This window comes from Sturnira hondurensis, unplaced genomic scaffold (genome assembly GCF_014824575.4).
Source record: "Sturnira hondurensis isolate 20B ecotype Veracruz unplaced genomic scaffold, ASM1482457v3 Scaffold0007401, whole genome shotgun sequence".
Taxonomy (NCBI): domain Eukaryota; kingdom Metazoa; phylum Chordata; class Mammalia; order Chiroptera; family Phyllostomidae; genus Sturnira; species Sturnira hondurensis.
This window is the reverse complement of record NW_028080032.1, coordinates 5,519,225-5,541,608: the sequence shown is the minus strand read 5'-3', so window position 1 is coordinate 5,541,608 and position 22,384 is coordinate 5,519,225. Positions and strand designations below refer to the sequence as shown.

Here is a 22,384-nt window from a genome sequence, read left to right as displayed (position 1 = left end):
TTATCAAAAAAGTTCATACCAGGCCCTGGCTGGTGTAGCTCAGTGGATTGAGCGCGGGCCTGCGAACCACACGATCAAGGTTCAAGTCCCAGTCAGGGCACATGCCTGGGTTGCAAGCCAGTTCCTAGCAGGGGACTCACAAGAGGCAACCATACATTGATATTTCTCTCCTTCTCTTCCCCTCTAAAGATAAATAAATTAAAAAATATTTAAAAAAAGTTCATACCAGAGTGTTGTCTGCTTTTCCACCTTCTAGGGTCACTTCCAGATTAGAAAGTGCTGCTTCTACTTCATCGACCTCAGACTCATTCGTAAAATCCTGTGTGTCAGCCGACAACGACAGCTTGCTAATGTGATACTACGAAGAAAACAGGATTTAGAAATGGTGTAAGCACAAATGCACCCATTAGCCAGTTCTTTTCTGGGGGGCAACTCCCCTGTGAAACCAAACACCTCTTCCATGGAGATCTCCCTCCTATGCAGAGAAAATGATATTTGAATCTGAATCATTCTGAGGTTTATAGTTAGTCATGTTCTAACTTGGTTCTTCTCCATCACTGTCTGAGTTTGTACTGGGGAAGGATAAGAACTGCAAGACCAATGCTTTACATAAGATAGACGTATGTATGTATGTATGTATGTATGTATGGGGAGTGTTTAAAATTTTAATTTATTCCCCCCATTTCCAGTGCTTTCGTCAAAAGAAAAAAATGTTATGATAAAACTTAAGCAGAACAAACTTGCTGTGTCTCCTTCTAGAAAAAAGGTGCTGAAGTCCCACACCTGCAAGGCTGCGAAGATCAACATTTCTTCCTCCGTGCAGTCAATTTCTTCCAAGACAATGGCCCACCTGGCTTGTTCATAGAGCTGGTTTATTCGGATAGCATCGTACTGGAGAAAAAAATAGATATGTGTGTTGGGGTATAAGGGGCATATTTATAGTCCACAATACAAAAATTCTGCAATGACTGAGGCCATTTCTTAATCAGATGCAATAAACTTCAGGTGACTAAAAGGAACATCCCTCTACCTTTCCACTGACCCAGCTCTTTTTCTTTCTGTATTTAGAACTTTTTCCAAATATTTCCCAGGGTTTGTTTAAGGGGCCAAACTAACTGATCTTACACTCCATTATTTTCCCTCTCTGTTATCACATTCCTGTTGGTACGAAAACAGACAGTAAAAAGGGTTTACGTGTTAAGTAATATAAAGGAGAAGGGACTTCCCAGGGTGACCTGCAAACTCAGTGCAATTCTAATCAGAAACTGATGGGGATTTTAAAAAAACTTTATACGAGCTGATTTTTAAGTTAAGCTGGAAGAAACAATGTTCAAGTATCATTAAGAACATTTTGAGAAAGAACAATATTTGGAAGACACCTGTCCTCCTGGACATTAAAATATACTATAAAGCCGTAGTAACTAAAATGGTGTGGTACTGGTATAGCAATAGACAAAATGTCAAACACAATATTTAGAAACAGACCTATATAGGTATATAAATTTAATATAATATAATATAAAAATGAAATTTTAAGTGCCCGGCCATTTGAAAAAAAAAACCCAAAGTCAAAAAACAATCTCTCACCATCCAAAAATATTAATTACAGATAAAGAGTAAAGAATCGAAACACATGCCCTGGCTGGTGTAGCTCAGTGGACTGAGCACGGGCCTGCGAACCAAAGGATCAAGGTTCGATTCCCAGTCAGGGCACATGCCTGGGTTGCAGGCCAGTTCCCAGCGGGGGACGCACAAGAGGCAACCATACATTGATATTTCTCTCCCTCTCTCCTTTTCTCCTCTAAAGATAAATAAATAAAATCTTTAAAAAATTAAAAAAAATAATTGAAACACACAAAACCACAATGAGATACCACCACACACCCACTAGGATGGCTCTAAACGTAAAAGACAGATAATAACAAATGTTACTGAGGATGTAGAAAAATCGGAACCCTTATCCATTGCTGGTGGAGATTTTAAATGGCGCAGCCTCTGAGGGAAACAGTTTGGCGGTTCCTCAAAAAGTTAAACATAGATTATGGTCCCACAATTCCATTTGTAAGTTTACACTGAAAAAAAAGTAAAAAGAGGGCCTCAGACAGGTACTTGTACCCCAGTGTTCATTGTGGCATTATTCACAATAGTCAAAAGGTAGAAATAACCCAACGCCCATAAATGGGTGGATGAGTAAACAATGTAGAATATACATGCAATGGGATATTATCCAGCCTTAAGAAGGAATGACATTCTCATGCATGTTACAACACATAAGACATTATGCTAAGTGAAATAAGCCAGACACAAAAGGGCGAATACTGCACCATTCCACTTACATGAAGTGCCTAGAATAGGCTAAGTCACGGAGACAGGGAGTGGCACAGAGTTGTAAGGGGCTGGAGGAAGGGCTTAATGCAGAGTTAGTGTTTAATGGGTACATAGTTCCTGTGTAGGATGATGAAAAATGTTCTGAAAATGGACAATGGAGTGATGGTTGCATAACACTGTGAATGCACTTAATGCCACTGAATTGTGAACCTAAAACTGGCTAAAATGGCCAATGTTATGTATGTATGTTTTTACCACCATTTTAAAGAGTCAAAGAACCACCCCCCCAAACTTGTACGTCAATGTTCATAGCACCATTATTCACAATACCCAATGCCCATCAAAACAATCCAAATGTCCATCAACTCATGAATAGATAAATAGAATGTGGTATATACATACAATGGGATATTATTTTATGATAAAAAGAAATGAAATACCGACGCATGGTAATACATGAATGGATCTTGAAAATATTATGCTAAGTGAAAGAAACTAATAACAAAGTACCACATATTGAATAACTCCATTCATACAAAATGCCCAGGATAGGCAAACCCATGGAGACGGAACGTAGACGGAGGTTGCCTAGGGCTGGGCAGGGTTAGAGGGAATGGGGAGTCACTCCTAATGGGTAATGAATTTCTGGTTAGGATGATGAAAATGTTTTGGAACTAGATAGTGGTGATAGTTTCTCAGCTCTGTGAATATACTAGAAACCATTCACTTGCAATGTAGTAAATGGGTGACATGTACGGAATATGAATTTTATCTCAAAAAATTTATAAGAAGTCTAAACTTAACCAAAACTACTAAAAGGAAACATAAAGGGAGCATATTTTTGTAACCTTTGAGTGAGGAAGCTTTTCTAAGCAAGCCAGGGAGTGTAGAAGTTATGACGCATAAGACTGACTTGACAATAGAAAATTAAGCATTTTTAATGGTGAAAATACCCTAAAGGAGACAATGCTTTTATAAGGCCAGACACAGACTGGAGGAAAATATTTACAAAAAATAGAAAAGATAATATCCAGGACATACAAAGTGCTCTCATGAATCAATTTGAGAAATACAAGTACTTCAATAAAAAATGCAGTCAATACATAGATAGACAATTCACAGAAGAAACCAAATGGCCCTATAAACATTGGCAAACATGCTCAACCTCACCAATATCAGAGAATTCAAATTAAAAAAAAAAGATGGCCGAGTTTCTGTTTTCCTATCAGGGTCACCCGAAGTTGTCAGGATCGATCAGGTCTGGCCTTGGTGAGGATGGGGTGCGACGGGCCCTTTCATATGAGGCCAGCAGGAAGGCCATTTCGGGGGATCTTCTAATGTCTTTTGCCCTTTGATGAGCACATCTGTGGTTCCTATGCTAAAGACAGGCAAGCACTCATCAGAGACACTGGCATGTGAAGGTTCACTAGTTTGTGAGAGAGCAAAAATTGCAAGGAATCCAGGGTTCTGGTTTAACCTTTCCTTCCATTATTTTGCAGTGGTTCAAAAAAGCGAGTCAGACATATACACCCTGACATGGAAAGACGGCCATGATATATTCTGAAGTAAAAAGAAGCCAGCTACAGAGCAAAGACATAATCCCATTTATGGAGGGGAAAAAGAGCCTGAAGATATGTTTGAAAAGTTTTAAAACTATATTTGAAAAAAATCTGCAAGTATTTAGTCACCAGACTGTTAACTACGGCTGCCTCTTGGGAGAAAGGTCACGGTAGGCGACTGTTTTCCATTTTTACTCTAAATGACTCCTTTTTATGTTTGATTTAAGACTTTCCAAAAATATTGTGATAAACTTTACAATGATAACTGTTTTTAAGTATACAGTTCAGTGGCATTCTACCGAATTCTTCATCTCTCACAAGTGAAAGTCTGTACCTGTTGAACAGTGACTCGTGTTTGGTTTTCTTTCTCATTTGTTTTTGGACCCTGAGTACACATTTTACAATGTCCTTAAAAAAACTAAAGTGTTAAAGAAAACATGGAAGAGGAATAGAAAGATAAGAGTACCTAAACAGATTTATCACGGGTTGATTAGCATTAATTTTTCCTTCTGCATGAACCTCATGCACACTAAGGAAAAAGGTGACAGGGAATGTAAGTCCACAGTCAGCCCGAATCAGCAGAGCACTGCTGTGGGGAGAGTGGAAATGGGACCTGCTGCAGAGACATGCTTCTTCCCAGACAGGGAGGGAGGCAGCGCCGACCCGGGGGTGGCACTCAGCAGGCTGGGATAGTAAGAAGCTTGATGTTTGTCTTGGTTTTGTGACATTTGCCAGGTGACACGGAACACCTTAGGAGTGAGCCCCAGAGCCCTCTCCAAATAAATCAAAACACAACACATGTGAGAACAATCACAGGAGTGTTCTTCGTAACAGCCCCAAACCGGAAACAAGCCAACGTCCCCCAACTGGTTCACGTTTAAAGAAAACGCTGTCCCGCCTCACAACGGAACGCCGCTCGGCAGCAAAAAGGAACCCGCCACGGACACACACAACACAGATAAATCTAAAACAAAATAATGCCAAGTAAAAGAATCCCGACACAAGAGAGCCCACACTGCATGATTCCACTGTACAAAATTTCTAGGAAAGACAAAACTTGCACAGAAAGCAGACCAGTTGTGGGTGGGGCTGTGGCTGGGGGCAGGGACTGGCCACAGATGGGTATGAGGAAAGGTTTTCGGCTGGTGCAAGCATTTGAGAACTGGATTGTGATGCTGGTTGCACAACTACATAAGTGTACTAATAAAGATCATTGTACTATACGCTTACAGTGGGTGAATATACGTAAATTAGACTGTGACTAAAAGATATGACAACTAAAAAAACCAAACACACAATGCACACCCAAAAACCACCATGCAGCCAATCTCTGTCCCCCTCCCCACCACCTCCAAATTCAGGCCACTCTAATTCACATTTCAAAGACAAAGATCTAAATAGCACGGGCAGCTGCTGAAATTTGAATGGGGCCAACAAACTGTCCTATCTGTTTGTTCTGCCGATCAGTCTGCCTATCTCTCCACTTGTCTGTACATCCATCCATCCATCCACCCACCCACCCACCCACACATTTATCCGTCCTTCCCTCTCTGGCAATCAGACACAGAGCTACAATTCGAAGGCTATAGAAGTTTTAGTAAGAGTGTAAGTTAAGTCACCAAATAAGACGTTTCTCTCAAACGCAGTCGTTAAACACTTTAAAAACAAAAGCTTCCACACCTGAACATGCTGAACTCCACTCACCCTCAGCCAAATGAAACAATTCTTTGGAAGATTATTGCTTAAACAAAAGTTACCTACATTTATTTGCACATTGTCATTAGGAGAAGAATAGAAGCTACTACAAGATGTCAGAGTTGCATTCAGGACGAGCCCTGGTGCTCTCACTCAGGAGCCCTGCATTTCTCTGTTTCGTCCAGCAGAGCCCCGGGTTTCCTCTTTGGAGGCTTGTCCACATTGCCAGGAGGCTCTGGGACATCTCGAGGTCATGGGTCTTTCATAGGTCAGCCATCAACAGGCATCCTGATAGGTCTTTTTCTCTGAGAACTCATCAGAGGTTTCAGTGACTTAGAAGCAAACGTTCTCTTGGTGAAGATTGGCTACTCCCGCCCTGGCCCTGGCCCTGGCCCCGTAGCCTTCCTTCTTTGCCTGGCTCATTGAAAACAAACCCCAGACTAGAAGCACATGCCCCCCCCCCCCCGCCCCTCCACTTCTCCAGTCTCTGTTTCTCCCCCTCACCCCTCCCACCAACGAACAATGCAAGCTAATAACAGGGCCTGCATGAAAGTGTTCATGCTCCTGAGGGCTACTATTTCGATCTAATCACTTAAGACTCTCGATTAGCTGGGTCGCACTTTCAGCACCCTCCAGGCCTCTTCATAAAACTGGTGTGCCTTTTCTTTAATGAACATTTGAAAAATACTATGAACTACTGGAGTTATAAATTTTTGAATTCACATTTTGAATGCATATAAATGGGGCAAAAAAGTATATAACGAAGGAATTTATTTTGAATGACTTCTAAAGGTACAAAAGGTCAGTCTCTCTCCCTTCCTTGTTCCCTGTGAATAGTAGTTTCTTTTGTACCTTGCTCTCTTTTATTCAATAATGTACCCTGAATGTGCTCCACATCCAAAGAAGGCTGATTCACTTTCTAAACGCCACCACTATATGAATGTACCATAATGTATGTAACTAGTTCCCCATTGATGGATGTTTAGGTGGTTTCCAATATTTTCCTAAAACCAGCAATGCAGTAATAACTGTTCTTGTGTACAGACATATCAGTTCACAGGTATGAGTGTAACAGTGCCATAAATACCAAGGGGTGAATTTGCTGGGTCAAAGCTATGTAGAATCATTACTTCTGATAGATATCGCCAAATTGCCTTCCATAGAGGCTAGATTAATTTGTACTTTGACCTATAAGCAGTGCAAGAGAGAGCCTGTTTTCTCAGTCTTGCTAAGATGGTGTATGAAACTTTTTTAAAGATTTTATTTATTTATCTTTAGAGGGGAAGGGAAGGAGAGAGGGAGAGAAATGTCAATGTATGGTTGCCTCTCATGCGTCCTGTGCTGGGAACTGGCCTGCAACCCAGGCATGTGCCCTGACTGGGAATCGAACTGCGGTCCTTTGGTTCACAGGCCCGTGTTCAATCCACTGAGCTACACCAGCCAGGGCCTGAAACTTTTTGATATTTGCCAATATAAGGCTAAGAACTATTTCCATTTCTTTCCTATTAATTCTTTCCAAAGGATGTGTTCATGCCCTTTGCTCATTAGCCTACTGGATTGCTGGTCTTTTTATCAGTGATATGTAAGAGTTCTTTATGTCAGCGGAAATTCGCTTTCTGTTTATAGTCTGTGTTGCAAAGATTTTTTTCTTTGTTTATAATTTTGTGCTAGGCATAAAATTTTCATTTAGAAAAATATTTTGGTTACCATAGTTCAATATAACTTTCATTTTGTAACCCTATGTACTTTTAGTTCATTAATTTGAAAACCTTACTCTAACATCTAGCAGTTTGGGGTTCTCAGATGCTGGATTAGTTCCTGACACACAGCAGTTGCTCAATAAACAAACAAATAGGAGTACAAGTTATAATAGATGCTATAAAGCCAAATTACTTAGCAATTAGACAGTTCTCAAGTATGTTTTACTTATGGATTATCTAGTTTCAGAAAAAAAGTAAGGCATTTATTAGAACACATAGTCACACTGTAATAACTGTGTTTGGTCCTAGGTGGGTTCTAGACTTATTGGGGGAAACACTCCATAAAGTATATAAATGTCTAACCAGTACAACAGAAACTAATGTCAAATAATATTGAATGTTAACTACATGTGAAAAAAAGAATATATAGCATATAACAAGATAGCTTAAATTTACTAGGAATTAAGCAAAGAAAGAGTGAAGTTGAATTAGTAATGAGGCTTCTTAAATAAAATCACAGAAAATGTACACATTTGGTTCTAGCAGACAATGCAAAAGACGAAAAGGAAACCTGGGCAGCCACGTAATTCACAGTGCCCTTAAAAACACATAGACTATTATTTAAGAGAAGGGTATCATTTAACAGTAATTTATCCCGAGGGTTTTCCCAAACTAGAGCCCCAGACTGCTCTTTTGCTGAGATTCCCTGAAAGGTACGCACCCCAGATACAAGCTAGGCCTGTGGGCGTGAAGCTGGATCAAAATCAAAGCTGCGCAGGAATGACCAGGAATAAAGCTTATTTTGAAGGAGATGTGTAGAGGGAGCAGTGGGAGCCACAATGGGCCTTTGAAGAGCAGACCTCACACCAGAGCGGAGGAGAAGACAGTGCCATAGGAGGCAGTAACCCTGCTATGGGTGGAGAAGGGCCTGCACAGAACAGGTGGCCTGAAGCAGGCACGTCAAACCCACACCCAGCAGTAAGTCACGGAACACCGAGCATGAAACTGGAGTGGAACAATACAATGGAACCACTGTGTGCCCAAGAGAAGCAGTGACCCGTGTACATTTTCTCCATTTGGCCACTTATCTGCTGACTCGCAACTGCAGAAAAGGGCAAATCACGGGCAGGGAGAGCCTGGAGGTCAGAGGACTCATTTCACCGTTCCGTTGTCCCAGCGAACTTCAAGTGGGGGACATGCACTTCCAACGGGACCCGGCAACTGGCTGGGCCTTTATTTATGGGATGACCCCTCTCTCCCATTTCCAGAGACCTTTCAGCACTGCCGTGGGGAGTCTGCTGTGCGCCATCGCGGGGTCCTGGTTTATTCCTAAGGACCCTGCTCTTAACCTGGGTCCTGACCATGCCTCCCTTCCTGAGCACCAAGGACTCCGGCTCGGCGGGCCTCTCCCTTCTTGTTCCTTCATTCCTGTGAATGGTGCCACCTTACTGGCACGAAGGCCCTAGAGACTCCCGCTCACTCAGGGGCCGCTGACCAGGCTCGCTGGGACCCAAAAGATGAAAACCGGAGACCAGAATCCATTTACCCGTCTAACTGTGCAGAGCGAAACAGAAGATTCCACGAATGAACCCTAACTTCGATGACTCAATGACTCCATTGTACGCTTCTATGAATTCACATTTGAAAAAAGAGAGAGTAGAGACACAGTATCTTACTTTGGGGTTTAAGTCGAAGAAAGTGTAGTATTTAAATCGTAACAGCAGCTGCTCTTCCTCCTGGATGCCTTGTTCCATGAGGGAACGCGAGGAGTCGAGCCAACTAGAAGACAACAGGATGAGTTGTAACAGCCGATCAGTTTTATACACACATATCGTAGTACTCTTTAATATGTTCACGTTATATATGCTATACAATAAAAGTTATATAACAAAATGTATCATCACACACATGTTATATATATTTATACTAGATACAGACAGACAGACACACCTCCTTGAACAAAGTCTGAGTAAGTAATACGACCAAAAACCAGTAGAGGACTTGAGAATAGCTTATATCTATATTTTGTATTAAGGCTTTCCCAGTGCCATGTGTGTGTGTGTGTGTGTGTGTGTGTGTCAGAGTCTCAGTGACATTAAGTGACACGTTTAAGGTCATGTGCCTCAGGGTGGAGCCAGAATGAGACTCTGTACTTGCTGATTATTCCCACAGCCTCTCCTCCACACCAGGGGGTCCAACCCCACGCTGGCTCTATCTTATCATCTAGAACTTTCTCTAATTATAATGATATCCTATATGGTCTTATCCAATAGAGTAGCCATTAGCCACGTGTTTAATTTTAATGAATTAAATGAAATTCAGATTTAGAGGTAAACTTCCACACCTGGCCAGTGGCTCTGATACCGCAGAGTACGGTCCTAGAATTGAAAAATAAAACACTGGGTAGTGGTGAGAAGCGGAGGGGTGGAGACTAAAAGTTAACGACCAAACCAGTGTCATCCAGGACCACTGAATGAAAAAGGCTTGAACCTCCAGTGTATTAGCCCCAAGATTCAATCTGCACCCTAAAGGATTTCACAGTCCAGTGGGGGAGACCAAGCCTTATCAGAAACGAACGAAGCGACACTGGAGCCAGCCAAGTGTGGGAACAGAACTACAGAGAAGTGACTGACCTTGAGTGGTGACTCCTACAAAGGAGAGAATATGTGGCTGGGCATTAAAGGACAAGCAGGGACTGACCAGTAGAGCAGAAGGAAAGGAGAAGAGTCCTGGGTAGAGGAAAAGGTGGAGGCCAGGCAGTGACCGAAAGAGTCTGTGTGCCCCACTGGGGGACAGGGTGCATGAGAACAGCAGGACAGAGAGAGCTGCTGGGGCCTGATGTCACACACTGAATTTATTTGGTGAACAACGGGGACTGAGAAGAACTGGTGGTTTGAAAAATAGTTTGTATATTCTGAGCCCATTAAAGCAAAGCTGAAGGACTTGCCCGTTCGAAAGCCTATGGATAGAAGTGTTATTTTACAAAACAGTGTGGGCAGGTGGGCCATCTGGGTCTCCCCCGGACCCACGGGGACCAGCCCACTTACAAACTGCTCACATCCCATCAAATACACTTTGCACACCTGTAGGGACAACGAATTAGTATTCATATATAGTAAACCATTGGAATACCCAAACACATAAATGTCGCCATGCTTTTACATGTTTTGAAATGCCCACAGGCTGCATTTTCCCCCTTTTGTTGCTAAAATCAGTACTGACTTTTGCTAACAGTGTACAGTCCCCAGGCATCCTGACTTAAAAATTAACCCCTCCCCCTTTTCTACGGCATCTCTCTTATTACCTCAGTGTCAGTCCACAGAGAAGCAAAACATCCTTACCCTGAGTTCAGCTTGGCTTTGTCGACCAGAGACAGAGATTGGTACACATCAGCCAGCACCTCTGGCGATGGGGGCGGTTGGCTGGATGCAAGGATGCTGCAGTTTTGTTCCGTCAAAGAGCTGTCACTGAACCAAGTCATGGTGGATGACACCGGCGACCCGTTGACGGGGTCGTACGTGGGAGTCATAGTTTTGCTGTACAAGCCAGGACTCACTGTAAGGCAAAGGGGAGCACGCTAGGGTATGCCATTCAGGGGGTAGGTGCTGCTTTCTTTGGAAAATAAGCACTAACATTGTGGACACTAAAATAGATGTGGAATTTAGATGTTTGTACCATTTGAAATAATCAGACGAGTCATGAGTGATGGGTAGGGAAGTTATGCACAGGTTGAACTCTTCCCTGAATGTGTAGCTACTGAAAACCTGGAACCTGGAAGGCCGTAAAAGCTTCCAGAATTAATCCAGAAAAATGCCGGGGACTCTTTCCTAAGAGTTCAAAATTCTTTTATTTTAGCAATGAGTTTTTACACTGTTAGAGAACTGGAAATCTCACAGAATATAGGTACAGACTATATTTTGGGTAAATTCTTTAAAGAAATAGTAGTATTTGCCAATTTTAAGAAGCCATCTCATTGATAGTTCATATCGGGGGTGTCAAACTCATTTTCACTGGGGGCCACATCAACTTCACGGTTCCTTTCCTTTTTTATTTTTTTAAGATTTTATTTATTTATCTTTAGAGGGGAAGGGAAGGAGAGAAGGAGAGAAATATCAATGTATGGTTGCCTCTCAAGAGTCCCCTGCTAAGAACTGCCTGCAACCCCGGCATGTGCCCTGACTGGGAATCGAACTGCGATCCTTTGGTTCACAGGCCCGTGTTCAATCCACTGAGCTACACCAGCCAGGGCTCCTCACGGTTCCTTTCAAAGGGCTGAATGTAATTTTAGGACTGTATAAATGTAACTACTCCTTAACTCGGGGCAAGGTGCTGCCGCTGGGTAGAAACAAGGTACTGAGCCTGATAAAACAAGGTGGAGAGACAGATTCGGCCCATGGGCCTTGTGTCTGCCACCTGTGGTTTATATATTATCTGACTTTAATTTGCATTAGAAAGACATAAGTAATTCTTTTTATCCTTTGCACTGGAATATACTGTACAAGTATACTGAAAGTATATCAAATGTTGCAAGCAAGCTAGCTTTTTCTATTTTTACATAAAAAGGATGATGGCTTTCTAGAATTTTTACCTGTTCTCCTGTTACATGCCCAGTGCAAAATTTAAATTGAATTCATAAGAGTCACATGAAGATAGAACCAGGAGAACAGAAGTATATTTGAGCGATCCAAATACTCTGTTTTTCTTTTCAAATTCACGGAAAGTTCTACTAAGGTTTTTAACTCATCGGGAACACAATGCATGCAATTAAAATAATGAGCTATAAAACATACCTTGTTGAAAAAAGTTCTGTTAGTTGTAAAATTATTTGGATATCCTTTCCTCCTCATAGGAGTTGTGCAGTTTTAGTCCTTCTTCTTTGTGTTAAAGAGGGGAGGGGAGGGGAGTTCCTTGGATTTAAAAATTTAAGAAACTCTCAGCTTTAAGAATGAATTAAGACAACAGAGTACCTGTCATGGGTCTTACCTGGTGGCCCTGAAATTGTTGGAGAACACTCCAGGTTTAAAACGTCTTCAGCTATCGGCTCCTTATTACTTTTGTCTTTTTTCTTCTTCTTTTTAAAATATTCACCAGAAGGCTTTAATAAGGAAAGTTCTTCCGACCTTCTAATATCTAATAAATAAATATAACAAAGAAAAGAGACCATTAAAAAGCAAGAAGAAAGTTCCCTCTAAGACGCAGAGTCACGTTGGGCATTTGGAACCGTTTCTCATAAAATTCCTGAGAAGTCAATGGAACTAAATTGCATTCCTCTTTGAAGAAATAGAAGGGGGACGGAGACACCCCCAATGGAGGAGTGTGGGGCTCAAATAGTGGAGGGAGACTCAGTCTGGTAAAATTCTAGCATTTTTTAATGTATCGTGGAGATGTTTCAAACATATCCAAACAGAGGGAATAGTACAATGGCCCTTCCGTGGGCTCATCACCCAGCCTCAAACCACTACCAGAATTCTGCTCTTCTGCTGTCACCTACTTGCTGCTAATTTCCCCTCCCCGCTCCCTTTTCTCCCATCCTTCTTCCCTCCCTTTCTTTCTCCCTCCTGCCTTCCCTATCACCCCACCCCCTCTTTTTCTTTCTTTCTTTCTACCTTTTCAAAGAACAGCCAAGGATCCCACCTGGTTTCTTTAATGGACCAAGGATCCTTAGTATTTTTCTTAAATGGTGCCCAGTAGCTACTTGCCTCCCTGTGGCAGCCATCACTGGCACCCTGCCCCTCCCTTCTTGGCCCTTGCCATCTCCGTGCACTCTGACTTGACTGACCCCTGGCAGCGAGGACATTTATCTCTCCGCCTGAGGGCTCGCTCTGCATACCAGGGTCTACACTGCCCAGATACCCAAGCGACAGGCCAAACAAGTTCAGAGCATTAATGCTGTCCAAGAGCAGCCCTCAGTGACTGGTAAGTGGTGCATTAACACCCCAGCTCCCTAGCCCTTTGGGTGGGATGGCTCAGAGGTATGTCTTCGCTGTCTCCCAGTAGTTCCTAGGTGCCCGAAGTGTGACCTGATGGGGGACAATCTCTTATCAGTGGCCTCGTCTGCCCAGTCTCATGTCCCCATGCTTAGCCCCTTAGTGTTTCAGGCATGGCCTCTGAAATAAATGGATATTTGTACTTGATTCCTTATCTCAGGGTCTGCTTCTGGAGAACTCCAAGAAGAGAATCTCCATTTCCCTCCATGAATCAAATGTATGTATCATTGCCAGACCATTAACCGCACTGAGCTGCTCTGATCCCAGGTAAAAGCCAAGGAATGTGACGGGAGGGTCTCTGGGCAGCCGTCCTGGAGGGCAGTGTACTGATCCCATAGGCCCACCCCTTCTCAGTTCAAACACTGCTTTGTGCTGAGACTGAGGCTGGTAGTTCAGCTGGATTCTCTCCCCAGTAATCGAGGGCATCTGACTGTCAGGTTGCAGCATGCACCCGTGACCATTTCAAATGCCTAATTTATACACGAAACCTACATAGGAATCAAAATGTCCTGTTGGAAGCATTAGAAATAAAACAAAACACCAAACAACAACAACAACAACAACAACAACAACAAAAACCCTACTTCCAAGCCTAAGATTTGTCTTTTGTTTTTTTCTGAGGGAAAAAACCCATCATACTGCTAAATTTGACCTAGCTCCAATTAATCAGATATAAAAAGCGATTAGTAGAAATGTCAGGTTGAGCCTTTTAGAACTCCCATGAAGATAAAATATGGAACAGAGAAGAACATCTGACTGCTTTTGTTTATTTTCTTTTTTAAAAAACATTTTATTTATTTATTTTTGGAGAGGGGGTAGGAAAGAGGAAAGAAAGGGAGAGAATCATCAACGTATGGTTGCCCCTTGTGTGCCCTGGACTGGGGACCAGGCCTGCAACCCAGGCACGTGCCCGGACTGGGGATCGAACTGGCGACCCTTTGGTTTGCAGGCCAGTGTTCAATCCACTGAGCCACACCACCCAGGGCTGCTTCTGTTTATTTCTATACCTCAGGTTTTTGCTCCCAGCTCTGGTGTGTGCTCTTAGTCCTCTGCGGTATGTACAGTACATGATGTTATTTAATCATTTATTAAGTCCCTCCAAAAAGAAATATTTTTCAAATCTTCATTAGAATATTATTTGAAAACAAGGTGACTGGTGTTCTTCATTTGTTCACCATGTATCAGGGACACTATGGAACTTATATTCCATAATAGTAGGTTCCATTCATTTGTCACTCAACAGTTATTAAGCAGCTAATATGTGCCAGGCATTGTGCTGGGCGTGCTTAAGAAATGGTTTCTATCTTTGCCTTATTTAATACCATACCAGCCTCCAATGTCCAATACTGGCACTCCTTTTAACATATTATTGTTTGTATTTATTATTTATTTTCTGTCTCTAGATGCTAGAATGTAAGCTCAAGGAAGGACAAGACTTGGGCTATTTTTTATTACTAACACATGCCTAGCATTCACCACAGTGCTTGCCTAATCAATACGTATTTACTGAAGGAGTGAACAAGCAGTTTATAGTTTAATGGGGGAGAGAGATCACTCACTTATCTATGATTATATACTGTGTTCAGATGCTGAATCTTAGCCTTGGAACCAAAGAATATACCTACACATTTTCTAAAAATATAAAATAAAAGTACCTTCACAATGCAGGGTTTCCTCCACTATAGAAGTCCCCAAAAAAGAAATGGTTTGGGCGATGCTATCTTTAATGGCTGTTAAACTCATGGACACCAGCCCGTAAGAATTAGCTTCAATCCATTACTAAGCGTTCTTTTCTGCTTAAAGTAAACTCCATAAAGAATTTTTGCGGATAAGGCTATGAACTCACTGGAGCCAAGTGTCAGTGAAGCAATGAAGGCACCACCGCACCAGTCTGTCAGAGACAATGAAGACGTACCGGCTCCACGGCAAAAATGATTTAATGGAACTCTGCTTTTGTTTGTCTCAAATATAATGATGACTTACTATGGCTCAGAGAAGTGAATATCATAATGGGTTTGTTTTTTCTGTTTATAAATCTCTTTTGAAATACTTTTTAAAAGATTTTATTTTTTTTATTCTTAGAGAGGGGGCAGGGAGGAAGAAAGAGAGGGAGAGAAACATCGATGTGTGAAGAGAAACATTGATCCACTGCCTCTCCTACCCACTCCAACTGGGGACTGAACCTGCAACCCAGGCATGTGCCCTGATGGGGAATCAAACTGGTGACCTTTCACTTTGCGGGAGGACACTTAGCCATCTGAGCCACACCAGTCAGGGCTGAAATAGTTTTAAGCTTTGTGGAAATAAATCTGATATATCTCAATAATGTCCCATTTGGTTTAACTGCACTTACATGGCTCAACTCCCTAGAACTGGGCTTAAAAAGTGTGCTCCCTAATCCGGGCAGTACTCTGTAAAGCCAACCGCTTGAGGTGGGCAGAAAGCACACAGCATTTTCCTGCCCTCCTTTGCTAAAAGTCCAAAGGGCACGGGAGCCCCTCCAGGGCACTCACTCAGGGTTTTGCAGACATCACTGACGGCTTTGAAAACCACATCCGAGAAGCTGACTCGCAACCTCACCGTCTTCATGTTTGGCAGGCGGAGGCGAAGCATTTTATGCTGAGGGGTGAAGAGGAGCTTTGCGTCGGCCTGGACTCCACATTTGTCCAGGGTCCAGTGCGTTTTCAAGAGCCAGCATCGCTTCTGTTCCCACCACAGAGCAAAGTCTGACCAGTCTTGAGCTATTTCTGCAAAAACAGAAAACACAGGGAAGTACAAGGAGAGGGACAGCATTCCACGGAATTTCACTGTGTCCAAAAACTGAAACAAATGATGGATCTTCAGAGCACTGCCTCCTCTTAACAACAACCCAGAGCTCAACAATTTGGGGCTTCTCTTCAAGTCTCTAAGGCGGGACAGGCAGAGCTCAGACTGAACCTTACCATCACTGACACTTAGATTCTGCAGAAGGAACAGAAACATACATATTTTGTTCATATTGAAATGCTAAAGTTCTCTTCCTTGAATCTCTTCGTGCCATGGTCCTTTCTGGAAAGGCCAGGTGCCTGTGGCTTTGTTTAATCAAGATAATTTCTCTAATAGAAATGTATCCGTGAGATACTAGATCACAAGGGACTATCCACAGCTCCCAAGCAGAGTCCACATGGAAGTACTGTAAGTCTCACAGATTTATAAATCTCAGTAAGGATAAATCTCACAGACACAATGTTGAGTGAAAGAAAGCAGATGCGCAAGATTATATTCTGTATAATTCCACTTACATGCAGTTCCAAACAATTATTCCTGTGGTGTTGGAATTCAGGACAGTGGGACCTCGATGGGGCAGTGACGGGGAGGGGTCCAGTGTGGGACTCGGGTCGTGGAGAAGGTAATGTTCTATTTCCCGATCTGGGTGGTGGTTACGTGACCTTGAAAATCCACCGAATTGTACCCTTATGGTAAGTTTCTGTATGTATATTACACTTTAATGAATACTTGATTCAGAAAAGCTTTATTTCATACTAGAACAACAATAAAAAAGGGGGGGGGAGCGCTTTATTTCACTAGTATCAATGGAAAGCCAACATCTATGACCTTAGAAGATAAAAATAAATGCAAGCAAATAGAACATTATTAAATCCTAGGTTGATTGTGTTGACCCCTAATGTGAAACTCTGAGCCTGAAAAGCTGTCTTTCTTTGTTTAAACAGGGGGCACAGCGAATGAAGAAGTGATAAAGGGCACATCGGCACCAAGCTGATTCATTCACTCAGCAAACAAGCATTAGCAGGCAATTGACACAGTAGTTCAACACCTTAGACATAGTCCAAGGTCATCCTAGATGTCAGCAGTGGGATGAGCCCCTTCTTGTGGAAATATGGCCTTTCAACTAGTGCAAAGCTTTAGCTGGTCACTGACAACTCAAGATTTTACAAGGGTTGTTGGGGGAGGATCAGTCTGAGGGTCTTGCAGGGCCCCCTGTTTCTCTTCTTCTTGGTGGGGAGGGTGCCTGCTCTCTGGGCCGTTACAAGATAAGAGGTCAGAAAAACTTCGGTGGTCGGACCACCTAGATCAGCAGTGACGCGACAGAGAGGGTTTCAGACACAGAGACACCGTAACAGAACGGAAACTTACTCATCTTTTCTACTAACTTGAGCATCACTCCGCCAATATGCAGGTCTCCGGACACTCTCAGCGGGATGTCTTTGTCCTTCTCTTTACTGGGATGGTCCACTTGGACCACGAGCTCCCAAGAGCCAGATGCAAAGTCATTGGATGACAGCATCGTGGCCAATCAGGTGTCTGCTGTGTGAAAAGGCAGACATAGATCAAACACGAGAAGGAGACCCTGCAGAGCAAAGCGTTTTTTCCCCGTTTTTTAGTTTCCTCTTGAAAAAAATCTATAGGGTTCTCAGATCCCTAGATATTAAATTCAGCATCTTAATTTTAAAGATAAAAATGGTCTTACACAAATGGTCTCAAGCCTTCTAAAAGTATCCTTTCTTTCTCCCAGGACCACTGGGCTATTTTTTTTCTAGGCCGGCCCAATGCACTGATCTTCAATTTTCCCCCTCAACTGACTTTTCTCGACCTTCTCTGAGCTATTCTAGCAACAGGCAACAAATCATAGCAATCTTTAATGGTATCTTTTAAAAATCAACTTTACTGAAGTATAATTCTCCTACAATAAAACAGATTTTAAGTGTAACATTGGATGCATGCAAAGTATATCTCAATAGAGTTGATCTTAAAAAGGATGTCATTACATTCTTTATCTCTAATACATATATATTATTATATTCTTCCTATAAATGTTAATGACATATTCTGGTATAAAAATTTAAAAAACTAAACATATAGCAAAATAGTGTCTATTTCAGCTAAGCAGTATCAGAATGGAAATAGTGGGTAATAGGGACACCGGAACCCAAACCTGGCCGAACTTAAGGGTTGGCCAAAAAGTTCGTTTGGTTTTCTCTGTGCAATGGCTCTAGGAGTGCTTTGTTGTCTTTAACTTCATTCGAAGCAATTTTGTTCGATTTTACTGTGAGAACTGTCATATCAGTGTGCATTTAGAAGCACATCAAAATTGGTGAATTTTTGTGTAGCCATTTTGATACTGAAGATGAAAGAAAATTTGCAACATTTTTGGCATATTATGCCAACATTTATTATTTTACTAAAGGTAAAAACTCAACTGAAATGCACAAAAAAAAATTTGTACAGTGTATGGAGAAGGTGCTGTGACTGACTGAAGACGTCAGAAGTGGTTGGTGAAGTTTAGTGTTAGAGATCTCCTGCTGGATGAGGCTCCACAGTCAGGGAGGCCAGCTGAAGTTGACAGCGATCAAATCCAGACATTGAGAACAATCAATGTTACACCATGTGGGAGATACACTCAAAATATCCAAATCAATAAAGTTGTTGGTGAAAATGAAACATGTGTCTTTTATTTTGTGGAAAAAACCATACGCATTTTTTAGCCAACCCAATAAAATATCAGCTCTCTGTTACTTTTAAACAGAAAGCAAATGATAATACCTCTCTCCTGGCTATTTAAAGATTTAAAATAAAATCGGCTGTTTAAGTGATAGCAAATCTCCTTCCACTTGACAGCTTACGAGAAATCCATGTTTTCATAAGGCGCATTTTTAAGAAACATCAGTGTCCTCAAACCTAAGAAAGGGCTGATCAAAGTGACATTCAGGTTCTATTGCGCAAGTCTCTGTGGAGGTAGAGACCCACCATCCATCAATAGCTCCAGGCCATGCTAGTCCATAACTTACACTTGTGAGTTGAAACAGCCCAGTGAAACCTTAGCTCCAGGGCTCAGTTCCTCCCTACAACCTACCCAAACCAAGATTATGCCAGGGACCCGTAGTGACATCTGAGGGACACTATTTTTAATAATAAGCAATAATTAACCCACCAGGATTCACACCAGCTTTGTGTTCATTTGAAACTGTTCATAACGGTAAGCCTCAGAGTATCTTGAAATACACAAAACAGACAAATATGCAAATCTGAAGAGGCACAGGACAGATTTCATTTGTTTGAATCAATTCAAAGGTTCAGAAGTAGCTCGTAATGTTTTTATAACCTGAAGGATACCAGTGATATAATGCTTCTTCTTCCCATGCACATATGTGCACAAGGAGACCCCTTGTTCAGGCAGTGCCCCGAAATGAATATATTGGACTTAACTGTTCAAATCATCATCAGCCTCAAGTATTGTTTATTATATACTTATTGGGTGATGTGTTCTTATTGGGCGTTAACTACTGTTCCTGTGCTGTCTCCATCCTCTCAGCAATTCCATTTAAAAAGGAGGAAACTCAGATTTAGAGAGGATAGGCAACTTGCTGGAAATCACACAGCCAGGTATAGAGTACAGCCCAGACAGAAGTCCAGGTCTTTCTGACTTTAAACTCGTAAGCACCACACTGGGACACATCCTTGATACTGCTGCGACACCAAAATGAAATAATACTCTTAAAACCACATAAGCTAACACTCTCGGTAGCCTTTACGAAGCACTTCTACTAATGTAATCTTACCCAGTGAGGAAACTACAAAGATACCACCTTCTCAGTCAAACTCCTAACAAAGGCATCGGGCTGTTCGACTTAAAGATCTTTACGATTTCTAAACTGCTGTGATTTGAGGCTTAGTTATTTAAAATGTTTTGCACATAAAGAAAATAAGGTGTCCTCACAGGTGAGTCCTTACTGCCTGTTTCAGGAGCGTCAGACATAGGGTCTTCCCTCTTTTCCTAACCTGAGCAATCCAAACACTTCTCAGGCAACAGAAGGTGGCTCCCTTACAAGGAAATCCAGGCTAAAATTAGACAATCTGGTTTCCCCACATTCCTACCCTATCTTTCTGCGCCTTTATTTTTGATTGAATTTCTCATCTGCAACAAGCTGTTGCTTGTTGAGTAGAGCAGCAAACTTCAACCGCGAAAGGGCACCTTAGAGACCAGAACAAGAAGCAAAGGCACCAGCAGACATGCCTTCCTTGGGTGAAGCCCCCTTTTCCTGTCCTTTATAGAAAATGCAAGAAGGAAAGTCGGCCAGCGAGCCAGATGCGGGGGGTGGGGGCGGGGGCGGGATACGGGAGTGTGGGGGGAGGGGGACGGGAAAAGAAAAAGGAAGGCAGGCGGAAAACTACGCAGAAAGAACCACAGATGATCCGTAGGTGATAGACTGATTAGATGGATGACAGATGATTGATAGATAAGGGAAGCCCCCTTTGCTTTTCCTGGGGACCAGAGAAGAGCGCGTTTCTCAAGGCCTGCCTTTTGCCAGCTCTGCAGGGTTCGGGGTCCCCCAGGAGTATGGTGGATGGGTGTAAACCTGCCCCTTACAGCCATGAAGGCAGCAACCGCGGCTGGACAGTGTATTTTGCGCGGCGGGGAGCGCAGGGCTGGAGAAGGTTGTCGCACGCCAAAGACATTATTTTTCACTCAACAGCTATTGAAGTGCAAGCGGCCGCAGAAAGGAAGGGGGCAGCGGTCTCAGGAATCGGCCGAGCCCACCACGGCTTCCCCTCCCGGCCGATCTTCCGCCCCCTCTAGCTCTAGTCCCTTGGCACCTACCTCCTTTCACCGAGCTTGTGGTGTGCAGCCTCGCAGACCCGCACGTGGAGGGCTGCGCCCCTAGAGGCCACCCAGGTCGAGTCCGGGGCGGGTGCTGAGGGCGCACGGTGGCTGCGGCTGCTCAGCTGGCAGTTGCAGGCAAGGGTAGTTGCAGGCACGGACGCCGGGCAAGGATGTGCCGGGACCTCCCGCCCAGGCGCGGCGCGGGCTCCCTGGCCAGAGGAGGTGAGAGGGGCGCACTCTTGCGCCGCCCGCAGAGGCTTCGCGGAGGCCGGCGCGCGGCTGGGCAGGCGAGGGCACGCCCAGGGCCGGGCCTGCTGAGTCTCGCTCCGGCGGCGGAGGCGTGCTCCGCAGCCGTTTTAAGGTCAAAGGGTGGTCCAAGGGCTGCTAGGCGGTCGGAGGGCGGTCGGAACCTGGGGCACACTCCCTGCTCCCCTCTTGCGACCTCTCATCCCGCCCCCTTGAGGCACATTCAGTTTTCTCGGTCCCCGGAGGCCCTCCCCCGAGGAGCCCAGGTGACTCAAGTCCTGCTTCTTCCCCCTGCCCTCCAGATATGGCCAGCAGCCCGGGACAGCGGAGGCCCGGAGACTCCCGGCCCCAGGCTAGGACGGCCGCCTTCCTTAAAGAGCCCAGAGGACCTGTGATTGCCAAGTGGAAAAAACAAAAGCGGTTCATCTCTGAGTAAGAGGGTGAGGTAAACCCTCGAGGAGGGTGAGGCGCCCAGAATACGCACAAAGGAAGACCCCGGGGGCAGCCCAGGGACACGCCCTGTGCGGAAGTCTGGAGTGGCTCACTGCAGATTCACCCCCCCGCCATCCCGCACTTTCCTGTCGGATTCAGTCCAAAGGCAGCGGGCAGGGTGGGTGATCTCGGGGAATTTACACCGCTTCGTTCACGTTACACACATTTGTGGAGTGTTTATTTCATGGCAGGCCTTCAGCCGAGTTCAGAGGATACAGTAGTTATAAAATATACATGAAAATTACAGTTCCCCCACCTGTAAAATGGGTGGAGGGATGGGTCAACCTCCATTCCATGACGGAATTTCATGGAATATAATACAGGCTTTAGCCATTTACATCAAGTACCTAAAGCTTACAATAACTTAAATACAAATTTAACATTTTATGAAATTTAGAATTGGAATCCTTGGTTTTTCTTGAACATCACCATATTTAGCCATTATTGTGGTTTTGAAAGTATTTTAAATTTAATTTCACAAGGTCATTTAATAATTGTCAGCGAGTATGGGATGTTATAGTTAAACCATAATTAAAAACTTGAAACTGAATTTCCTAATTTGGTAGTTTGTCAACTCTGAGAATGGGGAAAATGTCCTCTGACCCCACTTCCGTCCAGGCCAACACCCATGGAACAAATATGCCTTATCTTGAGCGTAAAGAGCCTGAAGGTTTGCTTTCTGGAGTCTGCTCATGGCTGAATGGGACACAGGCTGTCTTCAAAAATCTTGTGTGTGATCTTGAAGTAGTAACAACTGTATTTACACCGAATTGGTTT

General features: G+C 43.3%; 1 protein-coding gene and 1 long non-coding RNA gene across 4 annotated transcripts in view; one reads left to right on the top strand and one right to left on the bottom strand.

Moving 5' to 3' along the window:
- FERMT1 (FERM domain containing kindlin 1) overlaps positions 1–20,954 on the bottom strand; it is a 38,956-nt gene extending 18,002 nt beyond the window's left edge. The window contains exons 1-8 of one of the 3 annotated variants that reach the window (XM_037051671.1): positions 20,867–20,954; positions 17,404–17,571; positions 15,783–16,016; positions 12,266–12,412; positions 10,624–10,837; positions 8,959–9,061; positions 784–891; positions 227–358 (exon numbers count right to left, since the gene is read on the bottom strand). In XM_037051671.1, coding sequence (XP_036907566.1) covers positions 227–358; positions 784–891; positions 8,959–9,061; positions 10,624–10,837; positions 12,266–12,412; positions 15,783–16,016; positions 17,404–17,554 — 1,089 coding nt within the window. In that variant the 5' untranslated portion in view covers positions 17,555–17,571; positions 20,867–20,954. Of the gene's footprint in view, positions 1–226; positions 359–783; positions 892–8,958; positions 9,062–10,623; positions 10,838–12,265; positions 12,413–15,782; positions 16,017–17,403; positions 17,575–20,866 lie in introns of those variants that run through there. The other 2 variants (XM_037051670.1, XM_037051674.1) reach the window with 2 other exon arrangements.
- LOC118990875 (uncharacterized) lies at positions 20,168–22,157 on the top strand. The gene is made up of 3 exons (XR_005067305.1): positions 20,168–20,290; positions 20,742–21,091; positions 21,418–22,157. It is a non-coding gene; the product is annotated as an uncharacterized LOC118990875 (long non-coding RNA).
- The last annotated feature ends 227 nt before the right edge of the window (positions 22,158–22,384 follow it).